This window comes from Pituophis catenifer, unplaced genomic scaffold (genome assembly GCF_029215685.1).
Source record: "Pituophis catenifer annectens isolate HBS135680 unplaced genomic scaffold, rPitCat1.0.hap2 SCAF_2, whole genome shotgun sequence".
NCBI classification, from domain to species: domain Eukaryota; kingdom Metazoa; phylum Chordata; class Lepidosauria; order Squamata; family Colubridae; genus Pituophis; species Pituophis catenifer.
Window position 1 is genome coordinate 46,236,807 of NW_027256882.1, and position 13,498 is coordinate 46,250,304.

The 13,498-nt window shown below is 34.1% G+C and overlaps 1 protein-coding gene across 1 annotated transcript in view; it reads right to left on the reverse strand.

Moving 5' to 3' along the window:
• Positions 1-12,665, reverse strand: part of CFAP20DC (CFAP20 domain containing) — a 158,822-nt gene extending 146,157 nt beyond the window's left edge. The window contains exons 1-3 of the mRNA XM_070933524.1: positions 12,645-12,665; positions 6,670-6,759; positions 4,827-4,920 (exon numbers count right to left, since the gene is read on the reverse strand). Of these exons, the coding sequence (XP_070789625.1) occupies positions 4,827-4,920; positions 6,670-6,759; positions 12,645-12,665 (205 nt within the window). The remainder of the gene's footprint in view (positions 1-4,826; positions 4,921-6,669; positions 6,760-12,644) is intronic.
• Between the last annotated feature and the right edge of the window lie 833 nt (positions 12,666-13,498).

Here is a 13,498-nt window from a genome sequence, read left to right on the forward strand (position 1 = left end):
TGTGACACAAATTCTTGCAAAAACGCAAAATAATTGAACCTACAGATGACCAACATAAACTTCAGTTGAACCACTTAAAGCAGTTAATACCCCAGCAGAATCAAGTTTAGAAAAACTGTGGACAAGTAAGGGTTTAATTTAATCTGAATGTTTGAAATGAAATGGGCAATTTAAATTGGAAATTTAACAGCAAAGGTTCTTGTAAAATCAAAACCCACTCACAAGCGAAAATGGCTTTCAGGAATAAAGCCTGAACAAAATCTGAATGTATTGCCCTTCAAGCTGCTTTAACACTCGTATGAAATCTAAATAGAAGCTGCCAATTCTGAAAGAAAATCCTCTTAATTTTCTAAGACCATCTCATTGTGAACCTTAATGGAACTGACGCTCTAGATACTTACCTGTCTGCCTGTCTGCCTGCCTGCTTTGGTTAGTCAATAGGCTAGTAAGTCTCCCAAAAGATCTTTCTATTCACCACTCTAAGCTGTATGTTGGACCTTAAACTGATTGTACTGGGCCCTTGCTACATTCTTTTGAAAAATAACTGAATTTTGCGAATCACAGGAATCGGGGAACTATAGCATAGAATCTCAACTTATTCAGTTTGAATTAACAATATTTAGTACAAGAACAGCAACGAAAAAAATATGCTCTAATCACCAGGTTTAACAACTGTACAAGTAGTCCTTGACTTATGACCACAATTGAGCCCAACATTTCGGTTGCTAAGTGAGACATCTGTTGAGTGAGTTTTGTTCCATTTTACGACTTTTCTTGCCACAGTCGTTAAGTGACTCACTACAGTTGTTAAGTTACTAACACGGTTGTTAAGTGAATCTGGCTTCCCTATTGACTTTGCTTGTCAGGTCGCAAAAGGGAAATCACGTGACTTTAGGACACTGCAACCGTCATAAATATGATTCTAAATTTTGATCACATGACTATGGAAATATTGTAATGGTTGTTAAGTATGAAAAATGATAGTAAGTAATTTTTTTCCCAGTTCCGTTGTTCTTTGAACGGTCACTAAATGAACTGTTGTAAGTCGAGGACTACCTATATTGGATATATGGTGGAATTATAGCCTGGAGTTGTTGTTTTTTTCTTATAGCACTTAACTTATAGCACCTATAAGCAATTTTAAGACATAGTTCAAGCGGAAAGGAGGCATTGCTGCTGGAAATACTCAAAATTTTACATGCAGATTCCAGAACATCCCAGGTTTAATTTCTTGTATCTCTAGATACAGAAAGGGAACTCTGGGGAATCCCTGTCAGTAAATCAATCCTGAGCTAGGTGGACATGGTTTATCTCATTTTAGAAAACTTTTCTTTATTCCCTGTGTTGCTGTAAAAATGTTGTAAACTCTTTAATCTATATCACAAATCATCTTTGAAGAACAATGAATAGAGTGACAAGCCTCATATAAATATTAAGAAATTTCAATTTCACCTGTTTTTAGTCCTTATACAATTTTTAAACCTGCAAATGTTCTTCTAACGTCTTGATTTTAAACATGCAGAATAAAAATGGAAATAAATTTACAAAACAGGAAGAGGCAGATTGTAATCTCCATTTCAATCAAGAAAAAATGATAATTCAAATTTAAATTGCTTCAAACATAAACATCACAATAAAGCCTTAGGTAAATAAGAATTCTCAAATTAAAGTTAAGCATGTTGTCCCAAATGCGTCAATAATTTAAATCTTCATTTCTCATTACAGATGCATTGTTTTATTTTTTTGTCTTAATAGCAAACTGTAATGTTAATTGAAAAATGTAAGTCATACAATACTTTTAAAGTAGGATGCCATTAAAACATCCAGACAAATTGAAAAGTTTAAACTTGGCTCAGGGATGGTATTCACTTACTTTCCCTATCGGTTCGCAAATGTGAGTGTGCTACTGAGAGTGCTGGGATTGGAGTTGTTGAATGAAGCACATGGGCATCTTGCTTAATGACCGCTTTGCTCAACAACTGAGATCCCAGTCCCAATTATGGTTGTTAAGTGAGGATCATCTGTACAGGAAGGGATATTTCATTCTTAAACGCAGATCATGTGCATGTCTAAACTATCCTCTTTTAAAATGGCCCACTTTTCTTCTAAAGCAAGGAATTTACTGTTTGACTGGGAATGCAGCTCAATGTTTTGTTGAGAAAAGCACCCAACTAGCCAAGAAAGACAAAAATAAATTGTTAGGAAGAAGCCTGAGAGCTAAAGTCCTAATTAGGAACTAAAGCCCTAATAGCAAACAAATGTTTTGTGACCGGTCATGCCCCTTATGAAACCAATCTTGCAAGGAAGCAAAAGTCTCCCAGGGAAGCCCTTTTTCTGCAAATGCCCAAAGAGGTTTTTTTTGGGGTTGGTTTTTTTTTGTAAGTATGCTGTATTGTGCCTTTAACAAAAACTTGACACAATGAGTGTGGAGTAGCTTTTTTATTTCCTTCTACCACTTTTGCTTGCTCTCCAACCTTTCTTATACTTGTTTTTGTACAACCCGGTAATAAGTATTTCTTTGCTCCAGGGCTTATTTGAGTTTTAAGTAAGTGGCCAGCACTTACAGAGTATCAGAAGCTTGTTTGGATTCTAATGGAGAATTAGTGAAGCAGTACCTATGAGTATATACACTTCAAGGCCTTATTTTCCACTTGTAATTCAAGGGAATTTATCCCAGAATGGGAAATGCTGGAAACAGAAGCTTCATTTGCATTTGGCTGCAAGTAGGATAGTGGATTTCTCAAAGAAATTGTACACTCAAGAAATATTTCTTGTTACACTGTGTGGGGAGGAAGCCCTAACAATATATAATTCTTTTGAAGTTTTTTTTTAAAGACAATGCAGTTCCAAATTACATTGAAGATTTTTTTTGTCAAGGGCTAGAATATACTGCACACCTTGCAGGAATGCTGTGATTCATTTTGAAAATATATGCAAATTTTGGTAGACATTATGGAAAGGTTCGTCATATAACTCAAAAGGTGAATTTTAGTCAATACCTTTTGACACAGTGAGAGGTTTATAATCAATATAGAAAGCAGAAAAATAAGGGAAAGCCTTTTGAAGATCGAATGGTGGTGGTGGTGGGGGGGCGAATTAATATATCCTATGCACTTGAAATAACCAAAAGCCATTTCAAGATAAGTACAATTAGATGAATATCCACCAAGAAGTGGCAGATAGTAACAATCACTGGAAAGAAATAGAAAAAGGCTCCTATAAATGTTTTTAGATCTGAGAAATTACATGCTAAAGGCAGCAGTAATCAAAACTGAATAAGTCTGTGTCTCTGTAGTGGGACAGTAAATTAGCCTTGGAATTGTTTTGCATTTGAGAAAATCTTGTCATAAATAGGGCAGAAAAAGTCTTAAAGCATGTAAATCAGGTCACTGAATAGTAATGAAAAACAATATAGTGTTTGTGATTAGATATAAGCAACTTGTTTAATGGAGAATTATTAGATTCTACATCTATTTATAATTAACTTAAAAAGCTTTTCCTTTTTGGTTTACTGATGGTTTACTGATTTCGTGTAAAAGTAGATTGAAGTAAAATTTAAATTTGATACAGGAGCTGAAGCAAATGCTTTGCCACGGAAAACATTTTGGGAGTTGTGTAGTAAGAATAGCCTTTTTAAGAATGACCTAATCCTTATAATTTATGGAGAAGTCTTTATGCACAATGGTTGCTGAATGTCAAGCCTTAAAAACTATATTATTGTTTTGTGATGAAAATTTCTTCTCTTCTAGTATTTGGAAGGACAGTATATGAACCTTTGGCTTCAGTGTGTTTAAGTGCTTAACATAAGAACAAGTGTTTGCTTTCTAATGTTTTTATGGCCTTGGTGAACTTCAAGGTCTTCAGCATAGACATACTGATTTGCAAGCAGGCTTCCATCATGTATGGATATAAAAGTTAAGTAATGCTTGACAGATTATATGACAAATGGAAATACCAAGGGTAGCTCCCAAAGAATTGTTATTGTATTTAGTTGAGAATGCAAGTTTATGAAATGTTATGTAGCATTAGAATATCCCTACAATTGAAGCAATCTGGGCTCATCTTATAGGTATAAAATATTTTTTGATTCTTGTTGATGAAAACAATAGATATTGTTAGGTGAAATTGAAAGAATATTCATCACGTTTAACTACATCTTTGGGATGATATTACTTCATTGTTTGCTCTATCAACTTAACAATCCCTGAAAAAGTATTCAAAGAAAAAAAAACTGAAAATCTCTTTGACAATATAAAAGTGATATATACATGTACTAGAGACGTACCAATTCAAAAATTAAACGTTCCAGAGAAACTGGAAATTGCCAAACCACCCCTAAAATTCAGGGAAGATTCAATATGCTCTAAAAGGTCTCACTCTATTTTTTCTTTCCTTTTTAACTTTAGTGCTGAAGAAATACAGCTAAAACTGTAACTAGCCAACTATTATTCAGATAATCCAATGCTAACTTAATTAACAGCTAGGGCTGTGAATAGCACTAGAAACAGCTGCTTCACAAAGACATTTGTGTAATCAAAATAACTCTGCAAGAAGCATTTAACACAACTACGACCTTTGGAATGATTGTGTAGCTGCTCGGAAAGCACTTTCCAGCTATCTTCCTGTTTGTGTGCTTGAACAGACAATTCATTTAGTGAAACATACGACTGGGGAACAGCTTCATGAGTCTTCGGAAGGGCAAGGCTGCTTTGAAGCTTCATAAAGGGATGTTTTGTTCCTATTAATATACTTTGCGCACTACTTGCTCTGAAAACATCATACAGTCTAATATGTTTTATGACATTTTATAATACTTGTACACTTACGAGTTTGCTTAGTTTCTTTTGGAAGCTGCATCTTGTTGGTTTGACCGCTTCCTTCCAGCACAAAGACGAAACCTTTCACTTCCTTATCATATTCCTAACAAACCAACAAAAAGTGTGTCATCATCAAAATATCTCACGCAGCTGAATAATCTGCAGGATTTATTAGCCATAATGCCTATTTGCCTACGACAGAAATGGTTAGCCACACTCATACTTTGTAACTGTTAAGGTGAGTGATGTTTGGTTTAGGTCAGGAATTGCCACTACGCTTAAATGGTATTCTATAAGTCTAATACAAATGGAAAACTGGAGTATTAAATGGAATCAATGCAAAGCCTGTACTCTGAGGTTAGAAGTTAATATATGTTAAATTCACTACCCAGTGTAGCATACTTCTGAAAATGCACACAGGATCCAGTAAAAATAACTCTTTCTTGTGAAAAATGGCTTTGCAGTTAGGATGTCAGGGCCATCTTCCACTTAGTATGTCAAAACATCATCCTTCATTTCACTAACATTTACCATATTTATTTTATTGGTTTTTCTGTCTTGACAGCAACCTGCCATATTAAAACAGTTGCTTGATTCACCATTTTATCCATATCAAGAAAAGTCTGAGCAGTTTCATGCAATTAGTTTAAGTAAGTGAAACTAAAACTTAAACTATATTTAGGAGTGAATAATTTGACCATGTAGGCTTGATGAGGATATCAGTAACCACCTTCCTTCCATCCTCCTCCTCTATATCTCTTATTTTGTGAAAAAGCCTGGAATTTACCAGATATCTTGAAAACATGCCCCAAATTATTTTATTTAGTCCTAATCAATATATTTCCTGACTAGAGATCTTCATTTTCTTAATAGACTAAAAGTTTGTTTTATTATTTAGTAAACATAAAGAAACAAACAAATAAATATCTTTATCTTGTATACTGCACGGTGTTATATGCTGTCTATGACATGGGTGGTTATATAAATTTACCAAATAAAAATAAATATTTATACCACCACCCCGCCAAAATATATTCAAAACTTACAGAAACAAAAACATTGAAGATCTTAAATACAGCAAGTTTTATCTGCTTGTAGGCATCAAATAGTATTTCCTGTTCTCTGTTATTCTGCTCTGATGAAAGGAATGATAGAGATAATTTTTTTAATAGAATAGAATAACAGTATTGGAAGGGACCTTGGAGGTTTTTTTGTCCAACTCCCCTGCTTAGGCAGGAAAACCTACACCACTTCAGACAAATGGTTATCCAACATCTTCTTAAAAATTGGAGCATTCACAACTTCCGCAGGCAAGTTGTTCCACTGATTAATTGTTTTAACTATCAGGAAATTTCTCCTTAGTTCTAAGCTGCTTCTCTCCTTGATTAGTTTCCACCCATTGCTTCCTCTCCTGCCCTCAGGTGCTTTGGAGAAGAGCTTGACTCCCTCATCTTTGTGGCAGCCCCCGAGATATGGGAACACTGCTATCGTGTCTCCCCTAGTCCTTTTTATTAAACTAGACATACCCAGTTCCTGCAACCGTTCTTCATATGTTTTAGCCTCCAGTCCCCTAATCATCTTTGTTGCTCTTCTCTGCACTCTTTCTAGAGCCAGTTACGAATCCATCTGGTGGTGATGCTGTCTAACCCACATTTTTCTACTTTATCTAGTAGTAGGTTATGGTCTACTTTATCAAATGCTTTACTGAAGTCCAAGTAAATAATATTGACAGCATTCCTCTGGTCCACTAATTTTGTCACTTTACTCAAAAGCTTTCATGTTTTTTTAAAGAAAAAAAAATTAAGCTCTATACTTTATAATCAAGCTTTTACCATTTCTTTCCAAAACATACTTTCCCTATAACTGAAGGATTGCCAGAAATTTTCCATTTGGTCCCAGTGTTCTTGCCTTGAGCACTGAAGATTTCAACAAATGGGCCACCCTGCAATTAAAAAAAGAAAGAATCTGTCCCATTGTCATAAGAAATCAAGTGTAATACTTAATTCGTAAGTACACCCATTCCATATTCATTCTTATAGTGAATATGAAGTCTCATTATAAGCTTATTTCATCTGGATGCTCAACTGGTAACATCTATTACAGTAGATGTAATCTTTTCTGAAGAAAATGGATTATGTTGCAGTAACTTTTCTTGTATTGTAATGTAGTTGCCTTTGGAAAGTGCCCAAAAACTTCACCTAGTCGGAATTAATTGGGGCTCTCTAAATAGAACATAAGGGACGCGGTGGCTCAGTGGCTAAGACGCTGAGCTTGTCGATCAAAAGGTTGGCAGTTCAGCGGTTCAAATCCCTAGTGCTGCGTAACAGGGTGAGCTCCCGTCACTTGTTCCAGCTTCTGCCAACCTAGCAGTTCGAAAGCATGTAAAAAATGCAAGTAGAAAATAGGGACCATCTTTGGTGGGAAGGTAACAGTGTTCCGTGCGCCTTTGGCGTTTAGTCATGCCGGCCACATGACCACAGAGACGTCTTTGGACAGCGCTGGCTCTTCGGCTTTGAAACGGAGATGAGCACCGCCCCCTAGAGTCGGGAATGACTAGCACATATGGATGAGGGGAATCTTTACCTTTACCTTTACCTAAATAGAACATATTATTTTAAGGTGCTGGGGTTACCTATAAATCTATAATCCTAAAGTGCTGCATGATACAAGACCTGGTTATTTGCAGAACTGCCTATACCCCACTGTGTCAGTCCATTGCACTAGATCTAAGTGTCCCATGCTCCAGGTCCCTTCTGTGAAACAGTGCCATCTAGTGAGCAAAGATATGGAAAAGAAAAGAAGGCCAAATAATGACTTACTGATTGTTTATAATGAAAGACTGAGCGATACGGGACTTAAGGACAATAAGAGGTACAGAATGTGGAGCAGATCATTATTTGGAAGTTTAACTGATCAAACTGTGAAAAGAAAGAAAGAGAGAGAAAGAAAGGAGAAAGAAAAAAAGAAAGATAGATAGATAGAGACATAGAGAGAAAGAGAAAGAAAGAAAGAAAGAAAGAAAGAAAGAAAGAAAGAAAGAAAGAGGAAGGAAGGAAGGAAGGGAGAAAGAGAAAGAAAGAACAAGAGAGAGAGAAAAAAGGGAGGAAGAAAAAGAAAGGAAGGAAGAAAGAAAGAAAGAAAAGAAAGAAAGAAGAGAAGGAAGGAAAAAATAGTGCATACAGGACAAGTAAGAAAAAATAATAAAAATAATATGGCAACAGTAATGTAATGAAAGGTGATGCTGAAATTGCTTGTAATAGAAAAGAATTATGTTACAGACTGCCATAGAAATGTGAAATTATGCTAACAGGGAGCATTAAAAAGACGCTTGGTAGAATAATGAACTGAAAGAGGCTGCAGATGAGAAAAATATGCATACCGAATGGCAACAGCAAAAATGAGGACGAGAAAAAGACATACCATGTGTACAAAGAGAAAAAGACAACTGCAGATAATTTATTGAGAGGAATGGTTACGCTTAGAAGAGTGAGAAAATGGAGAATTTTGATGGAAATGAGAAAGAGTTTGGAGAGTGAAAAGGGTTGAACAAGGAGCATCTAAGAGAATGAACAAAATCAAAAATTAAAATGATGAAATCACTGGTGATGATATTGAAGTGAGGGAATGTTAGAAGAAACATTTTAGAGGTTAGCATGGCACTGATATACATCAAAGACTGGAACTGAAATGAATGCTGTAAATGTTAGTATCCAAGAAAAAAGAAGATGAAAGTCATAAAACGTGAGAATATTGAAAAGCAATATTGCAGGGGTGGATAATATAATGTTAAATATGGATATGATTTGCTTATAGACTGGCAGTGTGACTTGTTTAACATTTGTATGAAGTCTGACAGTTGGAGGAATGTATTATTGTTCCTCAATGTAAAAAGAAAAATAGTAGAAGTGAATGAAAAAAATACAGATTTATAGGGTGCTCAATTGGTAGTGTGACTTGGGTAACTAATCTCTCATTCAATTCAATACACCAAAAAAGATGAAAACAGCAAGGAAAAAAGCATGTCTCACTCAGGCCACTCTGCACAATTAAACCCTTTAAAAAAAAACAGGTTCATCTAATGCCCAGCCCAAAGCATAAGGAAATAATAAATCTTCAAGAGCATTATTTGATAAGAAGTTGTTATGGGAATAAATGGCATGCTTAATAAATATTTTGGATTTGTGAAGGGAGTAAGACTAGGATTTCTGATGGCCACTTGATGGTTTAATGTAATTATGTTTAATGTTTAAGAACTGTAGGGACATTAGAGCTGTGTTGTTGGAGCTGTGAATGCAAACGATGCTTTATTGTTGGATGAGAGCTGCAATAACTTGCAGTGAATGTTGGAAAGATTGTATGCAGCGTGGAATATGAATCTAAAAATTAAGTTAACAAAGAAGGCGGAGAGTGGCTGATAAATGAATGTGGTTTGAATATAAACTCGAGTGATCAATATGAAAGACGTTTGTTGGTGTGGGTTAGGCATGCAGACAAAATGAGTGAGCATCAAATTGCAAAAACTGATATGTGAAGGATGAGTTTCTTCAAAGCAAGGAGAACAAAAACCCTGTGGAGGGTGGCATACAATTGATGAGATCCTCAAAGAGAAAGAAGTGAGCATTTTAAAGAGGAAAGTGTATGAAGCTGTGGTAGAAGGAAGGAAGGAAGGGTTGGTAAGAATAGAGACATATAGCGGTAAAGCAAACTGTGTTGGTATAAATTAGATTCTGCTCTATTTCCTTTCCTCTTATCTCATGTGTTTACGATTTCCTTCTCATTTTCTATGCTGTGCAAGAAACTGCTTATCTTGAAAGGGAGTAGCAATGAGAGGTATAGTATGTATTGAATAGTATGGAGGGTTTGTGATTTTTGTTGCTGTTTTGTTGGACATTATTATATGCACATCTGAATAAAAGTGTTGATCATTATTTGGGACTGACAACTAACTGTATGTTAGGATTTTTTTTTTACAATATAAATTGTTATAGAGATATAACTAAGGATGTGCAAAACTCACTCATTTGGGAACAGACTATTCCAGAAAAGTCCTGAACATTTTTTTCCCCTTCTGGACATTCTTAGGGTGGCTCTGCAATTTACAGATGTAAATCATTTGTAAACTAAACCGAGATATCCTGGGATAATTCAAACCCTGAAATAAACTGTGTTGTCCAGAATGCCATATCCAAAACACATTGAATATTTTAAAATTCTGCAGAATACAACATTTCTGAGTTGGTCATATTGTTCTATACTTTATGTTGGTTTTTAATATTAACTCTTAAACTGTTTGTATGTAGAAAATTGGGTATTTAGTTTTACAATTTGTGAAACCAACACTTTGCATTGAGTTTTGAAAAAAAAAAGGGAATGAATACATTTGGCACTTATTATTTAATCACTATATAACTTTTCACGTTGAGAAAAAATAACCTGGAATAATATGTTCTATATACCAAGTCCCAGTAACTGTAGCTTTTTAGATGAACTGAATATTCTTCAGTATAAACTCATTACAATAATCTAATCTGAAGGCTATCAACTATGATCAATCCCACTTAATAAAAAAGCTAGGATAAACCAGTCCTGCTATTTCTACCACTCTAATATATAGGAGTGGGATTCAATCTGAAATACAAATAAGATCACAACCACTGCCAATTATCAGTGTCAGATTGGATTTTACCTGCAATTCATATGGTAGGAGATTGAAATATTTTAGAACCCACTTCAAGCTCACATAAAGTGACAAAAAGGGATAAAAAGTCTCCTCAAAACAAGCTGTGTACTCTAAAGATTTTGGAGTTCTCTGCAGAAATTCCTTTGATACTGGAAAAGTTTATTTTTATTTATTTAGCTATTAAATATATAAGTTCCCTAAATGTTTGTATTCCGTAAAGTTGGAAGGGATAATTTAAGCCACTGAGTCCATCCCTTGAGCCCAAAAGGTCCAAATTGAAGAATTCCAACTTTCTCGCACTGCCATCCCCAATGTCTATCCAGCCACATCAATTATCTATCATATGTGGCTATGTCATTTTTTGGACTCTCCAGAAAATATTTCTATTAGCTTTTACCATATTACAATCCAACCTGAAAATATGCTGCCAAACCTATATCCACAAACTTTATAATTCAGGCAGAGAATAATACATTGGAAAAATATTATTTGTTTTTTCCTAGTAATTTTATTAAAAAATACAATTACAAAAATAAAACTAATATAAACTAAAACAGAAAAGAATGAAAAAAATATCAAAAGTTCAGAAAAAAATGGAAACTCTTTTGATTTGTTATTTGTATATCCCTTTTTAATTATTAAGACATCAGCTGATTTCTTTTACATGTCCTGTGTGGCTCTTTTTCCATGTCATTCTTGCAGCCTGTCATTTTAAATCCACTTTCAGATCAGTTACAGTCTTGTTCAGTAAAACTTGTTGCTCTTCCTTAACATTTTGTAAACTCTATTTATATATTAAATTTAATTTCTGAACCTATTATTCAAAAATATCATTTGATATGCTGAATATTAAAATCTTTTCTTCTATTCTGTAAGTCAAATTTAAATGTTTGTCTCCTTTAATTGTTATCTTTAGTTCCTTCTGGTTTCCTCCAGTGTCCAACCTTCAAAGTCTTATTCTGTTTCTTTAAGAGATTTCAAAACAAAAACCTTTTTCCATGGAAAGGATTCTTATAATGTATTCCAAAACCTTATTTCAAATCCATCCTTAATCTGTTTTCAAAAATCAAAGTTTTACTCAAACTTTTGCTGTTTATTCCAAAATAATTTTTAAGTCCTTACATTTGCATTTAAAACTTCTTTCACTAAAGATTGAAGGAAACTCACCCAGTGCTATTAAACATGGCAATACAAAGGTTCCTAATAGCAGAAAACTGTTAAGAAGAAATTTCCAAAAGTGATTAGAAAAGGAAGTATGTGAACCCAGTGTCCTTTTGAAGGTGCCAATCACAGTTTGAGGGAAAAGATGGCTATTCTCTCTTCTCTCATAACTCTAAACTCACCAGAGATGACTATCCTGCAGTTTCTAAGTGAGGAGCTACTGTCTGGAGTATTTATGGGTAATCTCAAATCCTCTTCTTGTCCAGAGAGGAATTATGAAGAGCCGACCTACTTGCCAGTTCTTCATTCTGTGGCAGTTGCTGGGTATGCTAAAAGCTATTTAGTAGACCACTATTTCCTCTTTCTTTTAAGGAATGCAAGGCAGAATATAGTACCTTTCTTCCATCTTTATAACAACCCCTTAAGATTGATTACACTTATAGAGATTGACCAACTCAAAGTCATACATTGGATTTTGTGATCAAGGTGATTTTGAATCTACCATTCTATTCACTACCCTTTGGTGGTTATTGTCATCATCTTTAATTCTTCTAAGACAAGGGAAAGACATAATATCTTATGAATATGCAGTTTATATACAATGTGTACTAAGAGTGTCAAGCATATAATTTTTTATTAAATGAATAGTTGAAAAGTAACAGGAATTCTGCCTGGAATGCACTGTCAAAGATTTTATATCTGCAATTGTCATCCATAATGTTAATTACTTCCTGATTGTAATCCTGTCTTTTTTTTTCAAGTTTTCAGATCAGATAAAAAAGTAGAAAAGGTTGAGAGTGACAAAAACCAATTATAAGCAGTTAAAAATTTGGAGATACCTATTCAAGTTTTCAAAAAAGAGACAAATAGAGAATATTTATATATCTAAGGACTTTTCACCCAATATTACATACCATTGCAATGCTAGTATCTTTTTTCATTTCTTTCTAAATAAGGACAAAATAATAGAAATATTTCTCACTTACCTGATACTCATTTTTGAACATTTTAGCAACTGATCAAATGATTTCAATGCATCAGCAAGCAATTTGGTTCTTCTAAAAGTTAGGAGGAAAAAAAATATGTCAGATTTCACATATGGTTTAACTAAAAACAAAAAAGGAATGTATTTCAAGTATTGATTAGTACTACTACTATTCTCTAACATATATATATATATATATATATATATATATATATATATATATATATATATATATATGTATATATATGTATATATATTTGTAATTTGATTTATATGCCATCCTTCTCTGGAGATTCAGGGCGGCTTACAATGCGTTAAGCAATAGCCTTCATACTTTTGTATATTTATACAAAGTCAGCTTATTGCCCCCACAAACTGGGTCCTCAATTTACCTACCTTAGAAAGGATGGAAGGCTGAGTCAACCTTGAGCCTGGCGAGATTCGATCTTACTTTAATTGCAGACAGCTGGTATTAAATTACAGAGCTCTATCTGTTGAGCTATCCAGGCTCCATTAAATAAAAGAGTGTTTTTTTAAATTTTTTAAATTTTGAACCTGCTGTATTCTGGTTAGTTTTGCTAATACGTTCACCTGGTTTTGTATACAGTCCGATCACTCTATATTATATTAGTACTAAATGATTCAGACTATAATGAGTTAAATTGCAATATATGTAATGTTTGTATTGCATATGTAAATGGTAAATTCTAAGATACATTAAAAACATAACATAACTGAAAAGTACTAAATCACTTTAATTAAATCCTATTAAAGAATGTTATGAACATTTGAACAGAAGTATTTTTACTTATTTCCTGCTTCTTTGATTCTAGTCAAACATCTTTCTACTACTTA